General features: G+C 42.8%; 2 protein-coding genes across 2 annotated transcripts; one reads left to right on the forward strand and one right to left on the reverse strand.

The window, feature by feature from the left end:
• Nucleotides 1-1,362: 1,362 nt before the first annotated feature.
• Nucleotides 1,363-6,446, reverse strand: plpp6 (phospholipid phosphatase 6). Its single transcript, XM_036522145.1, has 2 exons — nucleotides 5,782-6,446; nucleotides 1,363-2,630 (listed from the first exon to the last, which is right to left on the reverse strand). The coding sequence occupies exons 1-2, from the start codon at nucleotides 6,272-6,274 to the stop codon at nucleotides 2,263-2,265; spliced, it is 861 nt and encodes a 286-aa protein (XP_036378038.1). The 5' UTR covers nucleotides 6,275-6,446; the 3' UTR covers nucleotides 1,363-2,262.
• A 2,079-nt stretch (nucleotides 6,447-8,525) lies between these two features.
• Nucleotides 8,526-13,998, forward strand: prdx6 (peroxiredoxin 6). The gene is made up of 5 exons (XM_036522146.1): nucleotides 8,526-8,716; nucleotides 11,229-11,385; nucleotides 12,681-12,827; nucleotides 13,000-13,146; nucleotides 13,566-13,998. Exons 1-5 carry the CDS (start codon nucleotides 8,625-8,627, stop codon nucleotides 13,692-13,694), a joined length of 672 nt encoding a protein of 223 aa, XP_036378039.1. The 5' UTR covers nucleotides 8,526-8,624; the 3' UTR covers nucleotides 13,695-13,998.
• Nucleotides 13,999-18,738: the final 4,740 nt, after the last annotated feature.

Here is an 18,738-nt window from a genome sequence, read left to right on the forward strand (position 1 = left end):
GAAAAAATGAGCTTCATCTAACAAGGGGGAATCAAGATCTTAATTAACTGAATGTTCCTTCATTTTGATGAGTGTTATTATAAGTAGGTGGCCTCTTGACACAGTGCTATGCTCTCAAAGCAGTAATGAGATTTTATATGAGAGAAACCTGTCAAAGGCCTAACCCACCACACTCTAGAGCTACTGCTGTAACTCTCACCAGTGGCTCTGTATGGAGGAAGATCATTCCCAGTCCCACACACTGCAGCACACAGTGGAGGAGAAAGGGGGGGATTGGTCTGAAGCCCTACACACACAGCAACTGAAACCATGTTTTTTTAACATTCATGTAGACAAGCTTGGGACAGAGACAGAAGATGATCTATAACACACACAGCCTCACAGTTCCAACACTCAGTTAAGGTCAGGGTTTACAAGCTTTTCACATACTGGAGGAAAAAAAAGATAATTTTGACAATTTCAGTCTCTCAGTGGCTTGGGGATGTACATGTCTGCACCACACAGAGCTGCCACTTGATAATCTTTACATTCATCATAGTTTGAGGGATGGCAGGTTGCCATAAAGAAATAAAGCCATCAGAACTGTGTGTATAGATATACCTGCTTCTTGTTTGGCTTCCCGTATTAAAAGGATTGATTGGGTTTAACATTGTGGGACTTGATGACAGAAACTGGGGTCATACCTGAATCAATGGACCATCCAGAGCGACACAGAAACTACCAAGTACTCAATTCAACACTGGGTCCATTGCAGGGAGACTAGGGTGAAGCTGAGGGAGGTGAGGCTCTCCAGTACTGACTGGCAACGAGGGCCCAGGGCAGTCACCTTACTGGGTCAATGACCTGGTCTCTGTACGACCAGTCCTCACTTACAGCCAGTGTCAACCCCACTGACGTCAAAGATCAGTTTAATTTGGCAGGACTTTGGTGCAGTAAACCACTTCACTTCAAACCACTTTCACTCTGCCCCAAACCAGATTTAGACAAGATAGGCAGGGTTTGTACAGAGCTGCAGTAGTTACCTCACATCAATGTAGTAATATAAATTCAAAGATCTGGCATAAACATTAAACTTACACATTCACCTGCTGCCTTTTTATTGTGGTTTAAGGACACCAATTTTACCCTGAAAAGTGTAATAAAACCTCAGTAAATTTTAACATAAGAGCAGTTCAATTGCGTCCATTGCTGAGATCAAGTTAACTTCTGTAACTGAGGAGCACTTACACATAAGACCAGGGAGGACGGATGACTTGAAGTTCATATTTTCATGCAAAAAAAACTGTTCACCCATTTCCTCATTTTCAGTATGCCCAATGAAAACAGCAGAAAGACTACAAGTGCAAACACACTGTACACCAATTTGACAAAAATGGGTTACATAAAAATTCTGTGAAATATTAAATATTCTAAATAAGAGATTGGAGATGGGATGTTTTTGCTACCAAATCATACAGTATTGCAATGCATGATTTGGAGGACACTTGAGTGCTGAGGTTTAAATCAAAACCTAAAAATTAATATTTGAAATTTTTCATGAGTGATTTTTTTCTTCTACTTTTTCCAGCATGGTGAGACTTTTAAAATCATATAACAGTCATGAAATAAGTACAATACTTCACAGTGCAGGTGCAATGGTAAAAAAAAACATTCAGTTCCATCAGTTGGAAAATAAAATTAAATCTTCAGATTAGTTACACCATATAAAATAGCCACTAACAAAAGCCACAATATAACAATGATTGTTTGAAAAAAGAAAGAAAAATCTATAAAGTTGCACACTTTTCAGCAGGACCCCTAATCACCTCACGGTACACATGGCAAGAAACCCTGCACACTGCATTTCCAAAATACATTTCTATTGAAAATATGAATGCTACAGTAAAAAACATACTGCATTTATGCAACAGCTTACTTTACCACCCTGCAAAAGAAGGAAAAAAAAATCTACCAGTATTCCCTCAGCGCACATACTCAAGGGAATGTACACCCCAAGGCTTCGGAGTTACACTGAAAATCACCCCACCCATGCACAAACAGACCCACAAAAATATGTTAAACACCAATTCAAAGTGCAGTTAAATGTATAGCATATATATTTTTGCCGCATATGATGATGCAATGTTCATTTTCATCGGATGTGGGGTTTTTTTTTCCATTTTACAGGTAATGGTGAATATGCACAGTGATGGTACTGGCTTGTTGCAGGCAGGGGACTGGCACCCCCTACAACCCTTTCCTTCCCATGGGGCTCTCGACCTCTTAGCCCAGCTGCCCCATCATCAGCTGCAGCCCAACTGGCGACACCCACAGCATCTCCACCAGGTTGTACTGGCAGTAGCCCATGCCAAAGCCAAACGCCACGTCAGTGACGTTGTGCCGGCCCAGCAGCACGCGAGAGAGGCCCACCAGGGCGGCCCACAGCAGCACCAGCACGCGCAGCGGGGCGGCCAGCACCAGGTGGGCCAGCAGGAAGCGGGCGCACAGGGCGGCCCGGGTGGCGTGGCCCGAGGGGAAGGAGTAGCGGTCCACGGAGAATGTGGCGAACATGTCCATGCGATTGTGGGAGGGACGCCGGCGGCGCACCACAGCCTTCACCACGGCAACCAGCACCAGGTCCAGGATGAGGGCTGCAACAGGGAGACATGTGAGGTTAGCAGGAGAAAAAAATAAAATAAAATAAAAAAAAAAACTATAGCTAGTCAGTATGTATTACGCACAGTACAGAAAACTTCTGTGATAGACAATACCATTCAAAACAATCTATTCCACAAATCTACACACCATTAGACAGTGACAGGAAATTATAAATGTCTGCCTTCTAGAACACTCCGGTATGGTGTAGTTGTCTGGGTGAGAGATTTATCATACACTGTAAGAGGAAAGTCTATTTCTTTTTCATGCCTTCATCAATAATTTTGTTTGGAGTGTTAGCTGAAAGGTTTTTTTCAGTAGGTTGCCTCAAAGTGTACCAGAGGAGTAAAAATAGAGCATGGTGGACAGTAATAGTACTTGAATTCTGGGCTGGAAAAAAAAAACACAAATGAGACAATGAACAACAATCTGCTGCTGCTAAAGCCTATAGTATTGGCATTCAAATTCCTTATTGTTTTTGTTAGTAACAGCATTCTTTTTTCTTCCTCGCTCTATTATAGTTCAATTCCAAGTAATGGGAAAGGCTCGTAAATGTGGAACATGCATGGAAGTGTGAGATAGGTTGCGAAGAGCTGCAGTCTTTTGATCTCAAAGGTGACACTTCATATCAGGAAATCGAACAGGCCAGCTGTCAATTGTTACCATCCTCGTGTCCCTCTGATCCTGGCACTAGCAGCTGCTGCTGTTTCCGCAGTGAAATTCAACACTGGCCTGCAGCCACAGATCATGGTAAAGAACGCAGTGACCGGCTCCACAGGCAACCCACTCCCCATTAAAGAGAGCGCCTGACCTCAATGCTGACAGCAGAGACAAACTGTTCCCAGCAAACCGTTCACTGGCAAGAAACTGCATTCCGGTTCACTGGAAACCACAGCTACTCCCAACTTTGAGTAGGCACACCACTCAGTTGAATACCATCACTGAATTTTTACCATTTCGGCAGTTAACCCTTCAGGTTTCAGACATGAACGGTCTCAGACAACAATGTGCGCCCCTTAATGCAATGAATGATATTATGTCAGTCCGTATGAAAATGAGACAAAAATGTTTCTGACATTTGGCATGACATTTTGGATTTTCATGAAATTCAGTACATAAGAAAAGACATCTGGAGGAAGCATTTTTGACATATATTTGACTTTCACATCCAGAAGCATTATTGATAAATAATCAAAGCTAGAATTTCTGTGACATTTTGGTCCTGCCCATAGCCACTATAAGACACTGTAACTTTTGATCTGTACATGATGCCACACAATACAATCAGGATGTCACTGACCACGCTCTGAACAATGTGTAGCATTTCGATTTTGAAAATTGGAAATGTGAATTATATAATTGTGAAAAATACATAAATTAATATTACAAAAGCACCTTTTGAGCTTTTAATGCTTTTAGATAAAAGTCAAAGATATTATCAGAACTCCTTCCTTGAACAGCAGCAAATTTCATATATTAAACACTGAATTTCAGGAGAACCCCAAATATCATGGATTTTGCCCCATTTTCATACGGAATGACCCAACTGGTTCCAGTCCGTGATTGTTTTTAATATGGTCATTTTAAATTTTTATGGATCTGAGTTTATATGATATATAGACATTGTCCTTGTTCCGTTTTTATAAAAAATATTCTGTTCATTTTACTTTACTATATTTCTCTTTGCAGCTTTTTTAACATATGGGCTACTGACTTTATACCTGTCAGTGTTTTCCACATTACAAGTCATAGTGAATCACTGACATTTTTGTGTTATCCATATCCTTTGCCCAGTGTCTGCACTAATTTACACTAGTTCACACGATTATTTCCTTACTTGTTTCAAGCAGGTTTAAACACTTGTTAGCAGTGCTTTCTTGCAGTACATTCACTGTAACATTGATATACATGAAATTTCATCAGTTTATTGGTGCAATCCATTTGAAAGAGTAATACCTCTGAATAATGTTTCTGTAGCTTTTGAACAGTTGATGTGCCACTGCTACTACAGCAACTGGTTTCCATTCAGAAGCTATATGCTTCTATAACAGGTACCATAGGTTGAATCACAAATGTCAATGTTGAAAAAGGGATAGTTTGCATCAATTTCTACTTGCCAAGAGCAGTCAGAGAGTTTGACATATTATATGTGTGGTACGCACACACAACACACAACTCCACCTGTCTTCATGCTCTGTGACTGTTCCCTGTCTCAGGACTTTGGTCTCTCACCCCACTGACCTCAGCAGGATTTAATCATTGATGCAGTCGTCAGACAGTGAAAGCAGTGAACTGACACCAATCAAAACCATGCCAGGCTCTTTCCTTGTCTAAACACATTGGATACATCACCTGCAAGTTAGATGTCTTTCTCGTATTACATTGAATTATGCTAGCTAAATCCACCTTAACAAATGCTTTAGTGAGGCAAAATCTCGTTCGACGTCCAAAGCAGGCCAATGAGATGCTCAATGTTATATAAACACTTGTTACGCTACGGAATTACGCTTGTTGTGAAGTCAAGTGCGTTGATGGTCATTTAAAGTTAGGCTCAGTACTTTAAACAGGATTCAAGGTCACCGCCTAATTAAACCTGACATCTGTAGTGCGCCTGCAACATTTTCATATAGGAAAGAATCAGTCTCACCATTATATGATCTACACAGACATAGGACGTGTTGCCTTTGTACATGTAAGTGACGGGTCTTGTTTGTCTGGCTCACGCTAACAGGCAGCCAAAAACAGAAAGTAAATCAAAGCATGATTATTGAGTTGATCACCTGTAAATTGCCACAGAAGAGAGGAGAGGACTGGAGGACAGAAAGAGACAATCAGCCGTATGGGAAAATGGAGAGTGACGTAAAATTGGAACCCGCAGGGTTGATAAGGGGATTCTGGTGGAACTCAGGCGGATGGTAATAATGGGTGGCAAGGATCTGGGTTCAGGGAGGAAAAACAAAGAGATACAGGGAAACGTGAGGGGAGGCAGGTGCAAACTACTGAAGAGGGAAGTGGGATGAGAGGGGCGATTTCACGATGACTAGCTACGCCACGGGGAGGATGGCAGAATACGCCGGTTAATCAAAGTGAAGGAAAAGTGGCGACGATTCCGAGAAATAATTTTAAAAAGCCATCGTTAGACATTACCCATCAGGAGATTGAGCATGACCTCTTGCCCCGCAGCGCTATCGCTTTTGTACAAGCAGTACAAGACGCCGGCCAACCACGGTATCCCATGACCAGATATCTCGATAAGCTTCATCAGGGGCCGTATGCTGCCCCATGATGAGTCTTCACAGGCGCACACCCCCAGCCGTTTAGACAGCCACAAGTCAATAGCGAGCAGGGAACTCAGCGCGATGCCGACAAACGACGGATTAAGCCGCATGCAGTCTTCCTCTGGCAGTTGCTGAGTGCCGGTGGCAGAAGACGAAGATGCATTGGAAGAGCCGGAGCCACGGCGGCGAGTCGGGCTCTCTGAAGCACGAAGTCGGGCAGATGTAGGGTCTGAGCCCTGTCGTTGCAGCAGGTGGGGCGGCGGACTCCGGTTCAGGGACATAAACTCATAACGCCCATTGTTACTCATACCAGGAACGCTGCCACTGCGACCGCCGTTGTTTTTTGCTTTCGGGGACGGCATTTTATCTCCTGTTTTGTTGTGTCAGTGACTGTTTTCCAGTGTCACCGAGTCAAGGAATATTCGGTAATGTTAATTAGACGTATTCCTCTCCTTAATTCATCGCTTCACGTGTGACAGTTCCTTTACGCATCGTCTCTCCTAACAATTCATAATCGCCATCTTTACCGTTCAGTACGCAAAGCTCTCTGGGAAAGAATGCTCCTACTAGATTGACAGAAATTGATCACATGATCGGAAGTAAAACCTCAAAAAATAAAAAAATAAATAATCAAGGAAAGGAAACAACTCCCTCTAACGGTGGCATACCTTTACTACGTCGATTACACCGTCCCATCCCAGTTACTAACGCTTTCTGTGTACAAGACGCCAGTTTCTCACCCACATGTAGGCTACATGTATTCTCCGTAGGTTAGTACAAACGCCTGGAAAAGTCGGTGTGTGATCTAAGACCACCAGAGATTGCTATAGTCATGGGTGACATAGATTTATTTTGGGTGTTTTTTTAGTACTTCTAACATAAAGTATAGTGATGTGGCCTATATATAGTGGCGTTTAGGTTGGATTGCATGTAGCATTGTTGGGCTGATAACGCTGTAATGTATCAGTAATTAAAAAGCAACTTAAAACCAAACATACACTCATCTTCTCTGGAGGGTAATTTTTTCAGATGTGGGACATTAAAAGTAACAGTGTGCAAAAGGGGAACACATATCAATGTAGGCCTACTGCTGCACACACACACAGACACACACAAACACACACACACACACACATGCCGGTGTCTGCCGTACAACATGACCAAATCTAACTGGCTGAGTATAAAATTAGCTGTTGAGCTCCTAGTAAGATAGCTAACTAGCGAGTTGGATAGCCAAATTCTGTGTGTTTAAGTGAGGTTAGCCTATATTACATGTATCATAGTTTGCTCTCATTCAAAGTCAATTCCAAATAGTACAGAAGTACATGTCTGTAAGGAGTCAGACCTCAGATTCATTGTAGTTATGCCTGTTGAATCCCCCAAAGCCCCAGTCTATATGTGTTGTGTTAATATGGGCCATGCCTATGCCAAGCTGCAGCTTCTAAAAAGACAAGTAATAGTGGGTAGCATTCATTTGGAATAGTACCTCCTTAATGTGTGTGAGATAATTTGGGGAAATTTGTTAGCTGTAATTTGGTGTCTTTTTGATATCACTACCTATAAACATTTATGCACATGTTAATGGAGAATACAGGATTTGTACCCTTGTGCAACTTAGTACATGTGCATAACTTGGCCTTTTTCTTTGTTTAAAGTGTTTTTTGTCATCAGTGAAATTCAGCCAGGGGTGTGTTGGGCAGGCAGGGGGTCAAATTCAAAAACTGGTATGCACCTGCATTCAACAGTTTTAGTTAGCATGACAGTAGGAAAATTACAACCTGCAGTGACCACATGGCAAAAAAGATCAAAAGCTTAGCCAGTCACGAAATAATTGAGAAGAAATTATGATACAAGTTTTATGATCACAGTTGGCAATAAAAAAGAACTGCATGCTGGGTCAAACACTATCCTAAAACAATGTAACAGGATGGTTCCAACCATGAAACTTTAGATATGGTGTGGAACACATTATCATAGCTATCAAAGAATATTCAGTTTTTCTTTTTGCAAACATATTACTGTCTTTTGGTGGCACGCTGTATTTTAGACCTTGTGACTGAATTACAAACACATGCTCTGGCTGCCCCATGATGCAATTTACGCGTGCGTCGCGTTTGGTGACGGAGACGTTAGTTTTACATGTCAATAAAAGTAAAGCAATCATAACAGCTCAATCAAAGCCACAATGTGATGTGATTGTTTGGAGGACAGTCGTTTATTTTCCATTTTACAGCACTCCCTATTGAATTCTGCTGGCCACCAATCGTTGGTTGTCTCTTAGAACAAAATGCTAACTCTTTTATGATTCCACCAGCTATCTAGATGTCAGCTATCAGTGACCACACACACTCTGTAAAGTTACATTTAATGACTTAATGACATATGGAACAAAATTTAAATTCGAACCGATCCCTAGGCCCTATATGGCAGCTAGCTACCTAAGGAGGCTACTTTTAATTATGTGAAATCACAGGTGTGTCAGTTTTCAAGAAGAACAGGGACGGAGGTAAACTACTGTTATGCTGATTTTGCGGAGGGGCGATTGTCCTTCCAATCAGCTCAGGAAACCGTCACTTCACCGTTCACCACGTTAGTCAGAACCGTCACCTCCGCCCCTTTTCGAGTAGGTTCCGCCTCCCTCCCAAGCAAAGAATTCCGAATTTTCGAAAGCGTACAGCTTCACATTTTTTCTTGCCTGTAACAACTGCAGCCATGCCTGGGTTACTACTGGGGGATGTTTTCCCAAATTTTGAAGCAGAAACAACTATTGGCAAGATCAAATTCCACGACTTTTTGGGAGATTCGTAAGTAACATGAGATAGCACATGTTAGCTACATCGTACCAAGGATAGGCGTTATTTCATCGTTGGTTAAACTGTAGCTAGCCAGCTATTTGTAACAAGTAGTTGTTAGATTAACGTAACTAATAGGAAACGCTAATGAAAAGATAACATGACATGGTGAAGTGACAGTGTATGTGTAAGGGTTGATAGCTAGGTAGCTAACTACAGGTGTGGACCAGTTAAACTGCTAGTGTTGGGTAGTTTATCATTACGCTATGTCATGCTGTTCGCAGCCAGCTGTGGGCATAGTAACTGAATAATCACGTAACGCTGCCGTAGGTAATACCCCATGTTCATATCCGTATGAATGTATGCGATCTATGGTAGAATTAGTTTCAAGCTTACCATGTTAATCATTGCCCTACTTCCAATGCCATACCAAAGCTATTGAATTCGTGGGTGTAAAACTTGGCAATGCCCGTTGTGTGAATCGGAACCCATAAGGGCGCCATTGTGTGGTTTGAGCACAGCCGGTCTCAGCTGAACTTCATCAACAGTGTATTTAAATGGCGGGTGGTCGAAACAGTTCTAATGCATTTCCAACTTTAATTCATTGTGTGAGACTCGTTGTACAAGGTACGAGTTCATCATTTGCACGACAGCGATGTGCAATAAAAACATGTATAATATACCAAGTAATTAGTACAAGTTTGAAAGATAAGACAGGCACACCACACCGATTTGGCACACATTTAAACTGTCGTTAAGGCTTACACATTTACATAAGACATCCATGACTGCAAAGAGAAACGATGTGAACCAAGAAACGTTACTGGAAAGGGGTGATGCAAGAAACCTCAGGATGCAAGAAACCATGGACGAATCTGAAAATTGAAACGGTCCTTGTGGCTGAGTGAGCATCTGCTGGGGCGCGTGATGCAACATTCTTCTCATTTTGGAAGGGTTATATATTACACAATGGATCTTTGAGTTTATTTGACCTAGTTGGTTTATGATGATGATGAAGCAGCAGTTTAAACCAGGCCATTTCCTGGCTGAGAGAAAATTGTTTCTACAGCCTAGGCAACAGAATCAGTTTCAGAGGCAAATGTATTCCTCAGTAGTGTAGGCACATGTTTTTTTTTTTTGGGGGGGGGGGGGGGTTACAGAATATGTTACAATGTGATTGCTTCTGTAATCACAACTTTTTTTCTTCCATACATATATCAGGGTTTGCATTGAAGGGTTTAACCATGTTCTTTCCAGAAATCCCGTCATTTATTTAACTGTCTTTTGATATGCAGAGCAAAAATGCCAATGCATTTTTTGGGTCTCTGTCTCTTCAGGGATCAGCAGAGAACATTTGATTTCTATTGAGGCAACAGTAGGAAAAAGGCTATGTGTTGCATTTCATCTTTCCACTGGACATAGCTAATGGGTCATAGAAGTTCTGAAGATATGCAAATTACCCTGGCAACTGCAAGTTGAAAACACAAACAGAAACTTGACAGGATTCAACCATGTATTTGCATGACCCAACAGAAGCCTGGAGTACACAGCATCTATTTTCACTTATCTCATAAAGTCTTGAATATATCAGTATTATTTGCCACTTGTTTTCTTTCCCCTATTGACTTTATCAAATTAGGTTTTGCATACAACATTCAACACTGAAACAGTTGAGGCAGTTTGTCTGCCTTCTGACCTAGTTTAACACCAGTTTGGTTGTAAATGGAGTTTATGGACACTATTATGAAACTGTCATGTGACAAGTATGAGAGTGGTGTGATAGAATTTCTAAACACCAGTTTCCTGCACTCTCACATGGTTTCAAGCTTTTCATTCCATCTCATGATCTATTATTGCCTTATCCAATCCAGAGAGCATACTGTATATGTTTTGTTTTTCTGTGTCTGGCTTCTATAGTAATCTCACAGTTTATTTTTTTCTGAACACCTTCCCTTTGCCTTCACTGGATATCACTCAAGTTACATTACATTACATTATTGACATTTAGGACATGCTCTTATCCATAGAGACTTACATACAGTGTTGTTTTATTTATACAGCTGGATATTTACTGAGACAATTATGGGTTAAGTACCTTTACCAAGGGTACAACAGCAGTGCCCCAGAAGGGAACCACACCAGCAGCCTTTTTTTTCAGTTCAGGACCCCTATCACTGGACACTGTAAATCTGTGCATGTTCAGGCATAGAGTATATGGTTGCCTCATTAAAGTATGGGCAGCAGTGTGATGTAGCAGTAAGGAGCAGGGCTTGTAACCCAAAGGTTACCCTTGGGCAAGGTACTTAACCTGAATTGTCTCTGGAACTCTGGATAAGAGCATCCTCTGAATAACTAATGTAACAAAAACCTTTAAATAGTTAATATATTAAAAGGGAATATTATGGAACTAGTTTGTTTTAGAGGTTAACAATACCAGAATCCACTCTTCTGTGTTAAAGTAATGATCTTAGTCCAATTTTTTCTGAGGCCTCACTAATCTCTGTCTTCACATCCCCTCTGTCAGCTGGGGTGTCCTGTTCTCCCATCCGCGTGACTACACACCTGTCTGCACCACTGAGCTGGGTCGCGCAGCCAGACTCAGCGCTGAGTTCAGCAAGCGCAATGTCAAAATGATTGCTCTGTCCATCGACAGTGTGGAAGATCACCTTGGCTGGAGCAAGGTCTGTCCCTCTGTGCAAGTCGTGCTAATCTGTTACATCTGTCTGTCTTTGTTTTTGTCAGTTTACCAGTGTCCACCCTGTTTCCTAACATCATTGCAATTAGCCTTGATGATAAAGACAGCTGTTCTCAGTATGATTGCATATACACATGACACCCCCTCCCCACCTCAATGGGTTGAGGCAGTTGCTTACTGAGAGGTCGCTTCTGGAAGTATTCATCGGGTTCTTGCTGATTGGACAGTTTTCAGGTTGCTAGGTTACAACAGATCCACCCCTGTATTTGGTTACAAACTGCATCAAAGGAAAACTTTTCATTGGGTCATCATATCTAGAACCATACGCTGGGGCCATGCTGATTGGACAAAATCTCATGGTTGATAGGTTACTGCCACACCCCCTCTGCCTCTGAATTCCCTCGCGAGACTAAGGCAAAAATGCTTAGCTTCAGGTTCTTGCCAGTTGCTTCTTTCCATTTGCTAGAGATTGAGATTTTATTTCTTTTGACTGATTAATGAAAACGAATGCCTAAGACCAGCACTGGAATAGCTAAATTTGCTTGGTTGTCAGTTTATTTTTAATAATATTCCAGTGAAGGCACATTTGATTGTGTGTATGTTACTATGGTGCATACGCTCATGCACACACACCCACAGACCTCTGGCTGAACTGTCAAATCGAGGAAGGAAAAAACAATCTTTCCCACAGTGGAATATTTTCTTTGTCTGAATTCCATCCTTTGATAAGCAAAGATTTGTGTGAGGCCACTCTGGAGAGTTCTTCATTGACATCAGCACTTTTTAAAATGTATATAAAAGGTTCCGTTTAGCTCTTTATACGATGATTTAAGCATTCACAGTTCTTAATACCTTATATTATTATAATTTTAATCCTGGTCACTTTGTTGTTTTCACTTAGTTTTTTTGTTTTATAGACATTACATTATATTAGATTCATTTAGCAGACATTCTTATCCAGAGCAAAAGAACAGAAGTGTATCCATTTAAGTTGAATGAGTAACTGTCAGACCAAGCAAGCAACACTCCGGGACCAGTGAGTGTGAACATAACTCTTTAAGCCCTACCACAAGTTAACTTGTGCAGCCTGACCAGACAAAGGATGCCAAATATACTACCATATATCAACATACTAGACATACTATAATTGTTGTCTTATAGGGAGCACTGCTGTTGAGCGTGGAAAAGGTCCCGTGTCAGTAGGTGTAAGGCTTGTTCTCATGAAAAGGGATAGTAAAGAGAGGAGGGTGTAAAGGCCCTGCTTGCCTTCTCTGTATCAAGGACGTCATGGCCTACAACGGCGAGGCGCCAGGCTGCACCTTTCCCTTCCCCATCATCGCGGATGACAAGCGGGAGCTAGCAGTGATGTTGGGCATGCTGGATCCAGACGAGCGGGACAAGGACGGAATGCCTCTCACTGCCCGTTGTGTGAGTAGCCCCCCCCTTTTGCTCTGGCTAGGGAACCGTAGTGCACATAGTTTTAAACACGCACACACCAGCACCTGACTGCCCAGCCGCTCACAGACTCCCTCCACTTGCTTGCACTTGCACCTGGAATGCTGATGAAGAGAGGGAATGTAAACCTGCTTGCACATCTCAGGTGTTTGTGATCGGCCCGGACAAGAAGCTGAAGCTGTCCATCCTGTACCCTGCCACAACGGGACGGAACTTTGACGAGCTGCTCCGGGTCATCGACTCTCTGCAGCTGACTGCGCAGAAGCGAGTGGCCACCCCTGTGGACTGGAAGGTGAGTGCTGCCTAACCCCAACCCTAACCCTAACCCTAACCTTCTCAAGTGCTGTAAGGACAGTGAATGTCTCCTAGTAGGGTGAGCTTTGTCATGATGTCCATGAACATAAGATTTCCCACAAAACAGTTTCCGTAAGCTCTCCCAAGTGCCACACACGCACTGTTAAAGTTAGTGCACATGACGTAAGCCTGATAGCCTTGGGAATAATTTTGTGTACTGTGTTAAAAGTTAAGATTTTTTTCTTTTTTGAAATGTGCTTTTCACGTATTTTGAAAAGCAAGTCACAATAATTTGAGAATCTTACCTGTGGGTTGTATGACTGGGAATGTATCCATGCAATTGTCAAGTAGTTAATGAATTTTCCTTCTTTTATTGGTGAATTCTTTGTTTCTTTTCTCTCTTGCGACCTCTTCCAGCCTGGTGATGAAGTCATGGTTCTGCCCAACATCCCTGAAGATGAGGCTGCGGCCCTTTTCCCTGCTGGTGTCTATACCAAGGACCTACCATCTGGGAAGAAATATTTGCGTTACACACCCCAACCATAGGGGGGGGCATCAGAGAGTAGTCTCCCTCAGGACCATAGAGGAATGTGGAAAAAATCTCAAGATAAAGTAACTTCGCGTATTGATTAAGCATTGAATGCTCGGGTCTAAAGTAGGCAATAACCATGTCTATCAGTAGCACATCATTGTACATCTATTATGATAAAGGATACATCTGGCCACCGGTGCTGTTCCTCTATATGCATGTGTCAGTGAGCGCAAAATGACAGATTAGAGATATTAGATATTACTGGCATTTAGCAGACACTCTTATTCAGAGGGACTTACATCGGTTAGTTTTTTTACAGTGTTATCCATTTATGCATCTGGATATTTTTTGAAGCAGTTGTGGGTTAAGTACCTTGCCCAAGGGTACAGCGGCAGTGCCCCAGCATGGAATCGAACCGGCAACCTTTTGGTAATGTGTTCTGCTCCTTAACTACTGTGCTACACTGCTCAGCAATGTGGCCATGCCCTACAGACTGAATGGAATTGTGTGCGCACATGTGACAGAGAGCGTGTGACTGTCACATTCTTGTTTACAGGGACTGGCCTTGGAGACACCTAGTGTCATACACAGTGCCTTTGTTCTAGCAAATTTCTTGAATGATCTTTTTTTCCCCCCATTTGAAGTTATTTAATTTCATTGATCAACACTCCCATCTAGTGGTCATGGATTGCCGCACTCTAGATCTTAACAGCATTTTGCAGACTCAATTTAATAGACTCATGGCATCAGGTGTGTTAAAAAAACAATGTGACTACTTATCATTGTTAAACAGAATCAGATGTTAAATTTATTTCTTTGATGATTTGGATAGGTTGCTGTGATGGTTTGAAACCTGTCTTATCAAATACATTGAACCACATTGAAATTGAGTTGGAAAAGAAGATACCATCTGAGGTGTAATTGCTTATTAGTGTTTTTCAGTTGTTTTACATGGCCAAAACTCATGACGACATGATCATTTCAGCTTCATTTCAGACCACACCTTTACGTCATGTAGTTCTTTTTCACTAAGGGTTGAAAAGGAGGAAGGTGCCTCCTATCAATACAGGCCTGACTTTCAAAAAACCTCTCAATGTGATGTATTCCTTGAAGATTTGAAGGTATTTGGGTTTTGACCCACACACCCACAGGGAGGACTCAGACACAGTGCGTGCACTCCGCTGATGCGCGTGTCACCAGTACCAGTCATTGTTTTTCACTCGGTGGGTGACAGGACAGCTATCTGTCCCCTTATGTTAAATCCATCATCAGACCACAGTGCCCATACCAATCTGGACAGTGCGCTTTTTGGACAAATTGCTTTACAGACTGAAGACCCATCCACCTTGGCTCACAAACCATGCATAACTCGCCTCTGGGTATTTTTACTGCGTTGTACGTCATGCATCCAAACATGTATGTAGTGGTTATCACAGAACTGTTTGAAAGTAGTCAGCTATGCCCAGTTTGTGTTGTCTTCCATGCCAATTTATTAGATGCACTTTGGAAATGTACTTTGTAAGTCACTCTGGGTAAAAGCATCTGCTAAATGACAAAATGTAAATATAACGTAGGTTAATGCTGTTACATGACAAGTCCATTGAAAGCACTGAGAAAACTGTGACCTGATGAGCCCTTGGCCACTATAAACTTCCCTTATCAGTTAGCCAGTTGGCTATGTCATGCCACAGCAGACTCTGGTCATAATGAGCTACTGATATAGCCCAGACTCGGGCTGGCCTAAACGAGCACCTTTGCTGTGTGAGCCTATTGGGAGCACCAGAAACATTTGTTTTTTCAATGAGCAATATTGACTGAGTGGTGTATGAAAAAGTTTGGCAAACACTCCTCAGTCATTCAGGCTGGGAAAAGTACTCCACCATAGAGCTGAGATTTTAGGCCACTAGTCTGACTGTCAATTTCAGCTACTGACATTTTAGTTTTTAACACAATTTAACATTGACTTTCCCAGGGGTGGCATCTTAAGGGGAAAATGCCATGCCTTGATCAAGCTTCTTTTACCCTAGATAACAAGTCTATCCAACAGGTGGCGCTGCTTACATAGTTAATGATGTGATTTGTAGTGCCGATCACCTAATGGTCTCTCTGAGTTCGGCTGGTTTATACATAGGTCCTATTTTCAATATTGCTTTTCAAAAAATTATTTCACAGGGTCACCATATGCTCATTCATGCTTCACAGAGATAAGGATGGACAGTACAAAACATACAAGGAAAAATATATAAACTCAAATATGACCATGAACATTTGTTAATGCTTAAAACTCCACCTGATAATCTTAAATATTAAGCGTATCAAGTAAAATCAGACCTCTGTCTATTGTTGGTATCAAGGGCTCTCTTGATCTATGGATGGGCACTACCACATCCATAGATCCAGGAAGTGCATTGTTACAACCCTGTCAGTATTTAACTGGCGCTGCCCATTTATGTTTAGCTATTAGTTATTTTAAAGACAGGAAGCTAGATGCAGGAAGTGACTCTGCCCGGGGCATGAGATGAGGGGAGAGGACAGGGGTCCTGCCTGCTGCTTGCTGCCTGCTCTCTGGGTGACCTTCACGCTGCGCACCAGGTGACCAGAGAGCTGCCACAGAGTCAGGCTTTGGTGTGGATTACCACAGAGGCATTCAAATCGCATTGCTGAGGGTCCTGTGACAGCGCGGAGGGCCTGCGAGCCTGTCCGAGGGAAGACCGGGGACAGTTGCTCCCCTGTCCAAACAATAAATGCTTTTTTAACATGTCTGGCACAAAGAGACGAGGGTTCCCCCATTGTTGGCCACAGATGTATAGAATGCGGCAGGAATGTCTTTGAGTGGAGACTCCGCCCTCCCATTCCTGTTGCTAGGGTGCCTGCCGAAGAAGTGGATCGTTGAAATAGCACCATTTCCTGTTTCACTAAGTACTAGTAAGGGATTTGAGTGTGTTCGGTGTATAATCAAAATGTGTTTTCAAGTATGAGACATTGAGATTTATGACAAACTAGAAAGTTCTTATTTTGGACAAGGTAGTATACCTGCCTCCCACTAGATGGCAGTAAAACAATAGTTCACACGCAGTTAAGGCTGTGATCTGGCATGTAGCTCACCAGCCTGATCTAAACTGCATCTGAGTGACTCACTGCACTGCGCTCACTGTGGACTGAGAATAGGAAAATACGACTTAATGAAGACAAACCCACAAAGACAGAATTAGCATAACAGTCTGGTGACATTTTCAGGTAATGCTGCTCTTTGTGGCAAGTATGCTGAATAAACCAAGTCAGAAGAATGTTTAGCTTCCCTTACTAGAGTAGATGCTAAACTGAAGACTATAGGCCAACACACCCTCATATCTCCAGACACAAGGATAATCACAGTCTTCCTCTTTAAATAGTTGGATTCACATAGTTAATTTAGGCTTTTTTTAAAAAAATTTTTTACTTACTGTTATGTGAGGCTAACTGCGGGTCATTTCTTGAATGTCAACATTACAAAATGGGGATGAATGCAAAGGCTTATTTCCTCGAGGTCAATTCTGATCTGTCTTGTGAGAAAAACTGGAGCCCAGTACATTTGGGCCATCCAAATTAAATGTAAATGAAAAAAAAAGAATCCAATAAAATATGAACTGTCAAACAACTGGCAAGTACAAGGATGACAATCCCCAGAGCATCTGGAGCATTCAGTTGCACAGCTAAACAAACCTCCCTCTCAGCATTACTTCATCTCTTGTGTCTGATTAATCATATGTTAAATTCAAAAATCAGTCACTTGCCAGACATTTGCCTTCATTAGGGGGGTGCCCAAATGCCTTCTTCCAACTGCCCCACTGCCTCCCGAATCTCAGTTTAGTGTGGCTACTCATAGCTGTTAATCTGACAGGGAGCATTTTTTGACATTGGACTTGGTGAAAAGTAACAGTGTAAGAAATGTAACAGTAACATCCTAAACGTGAAAGAAAGCCGCATAAATAGGACAGCGTGAGCAGGAAGGCACAGCTTCTGTTTGACCAGCTCACTCAGCAGGCTTGAGACCCTTCAAGATGTGTTCAAGTATTTATGAGTGGAAGGAACATGGCTCTCAGTGAGTTCTGGGAGATACCCCCCCCCGCCCCCACACACACACACACAGACATCTATCACTGCGGCCTGGTGGCTGGTTTGTGTCTGAGCGCTGCGCACTCCCCCATGGATCAAAAGCATTACACGCATACCGGACTACAATGGCGAGTGTCAGGGCACGCGAAGCACTAAAAGTGTCAGGCGCGACCTCCCATCGCTGAGGCTTCATCGTGGGAATTTCCTCCGCAGATAAATACAGGCACAGAAACTCCGCACTGTGCTCAGCCTTCTAGCTGATCAAAAGCAGTGGATTTTTTTTTTCAAATTCGTCCGATCTGAAAAATATGAAGCTAATGAGAGTGTAGCCCGTGGCTGGAAAGGGGAAGGCAGGGCAGTGTGTGATGCAGGTAGCAATGTGCAGGGGCTGCTGCTGGTGTGTGGCTTTGATTTGGGGGGGGGGGGGGGGAGTTGGGTCACAGGCACATGGCTGTTCAAGGAACCCCAACACCCCTCACATCACTGGGTTAAATGAGGTCAAAATTAGATCAATGTCACGCTTGACTTTAAGGCCCGCTGTAAGCTACACACCACTGAGATGAGGAGCACTTACACACAGGATTAAGTGTCCATTTTTTTAATGCCTCAGGGCATTTTTTTTATGCGCACCTAGCAAAAGGCTCTGTCCTCTGTCTACTCCCAGGCGGTCTGGTTGCGCGCTGTGTGAGTGGGTGAGGAGTGTCACGTCTCGTCTTACCCCCCGTGCCAGTGGGCAGACGTGCCAATAGCAGCCAGACGAACAGGTTGGTGGGGGCTATCCCAAGAGGCCGTCTGTGTGTGCATGAGGGGGCACATATGTTGGGGGGAGGCACTCCGGGGAGAGGTTCGTGGAGGACCTGCGGAGACGACAGGGTTACAGATGGTCAGCTGGTATCGTATATCAGTCAACAACAGAGCATTACCTCCCCGCTCTGATGTGGCCAAGCTCTCAAAGGCTTGAAT

The sequence above is a fragment of the Megalops cyprinoides genome, chromosome 2, assembly GCF_013368585.1.
Source record: "Megalops cyprinoides isolate fMegCyp1 chromosome 2, fMegCyp1.pri, whole genome shotgun sequence".
NCBI lineage: Eukaryota > Metazoa > Chordata > Actinopteri > Elopiformes > Megalopidae > Megalops > Megalops cyprinoides.

What these genes read in the sequence shown, in the direction of transcription:
- plpp6 (XM_036522145.1), bottom strand. Translation starts at nt 6,274, where the DNA reads ATGCCGTCCCCGAAAGCAAAAAACAACGGCGGTCGCAGTGGCAGCGTT. An exon ending in CATGCTCAATCTCCTGATGG is followed by an intron (nt 2,631 to 5,781) that starts GTAATGTCTAAC and finishes TCCCTGTTGCAG; the next exon opens with CCCTCATCCTGGACCTGGTG.
- prdx6 (XM_036522146.1), top strand. Translation starts at nt 8,625, where the DNA reads ATGCCTGGGTTACTACTGGGGGATGTTTTCCCAAATTTTGAAGCAGAA. An exon ending in CACGACTTTTTGGGAGATTC is followed by an intron (nt 8,717 to 11,228) that starts GTAAGTAACATG and finishes CCCCTCTGTCAG; the next exon opens with CTGGGGTGTCCTGTTCTCCC. An exon ending in ATCACCTTGGCTGGAGCAAG is followed by an intron (nt 11,386 to 12,680) that starts GTCTGTCCCTCT and finishes CTCTGTATCAAG; the next exon opens with GACGTCATGGCCTACAACGG.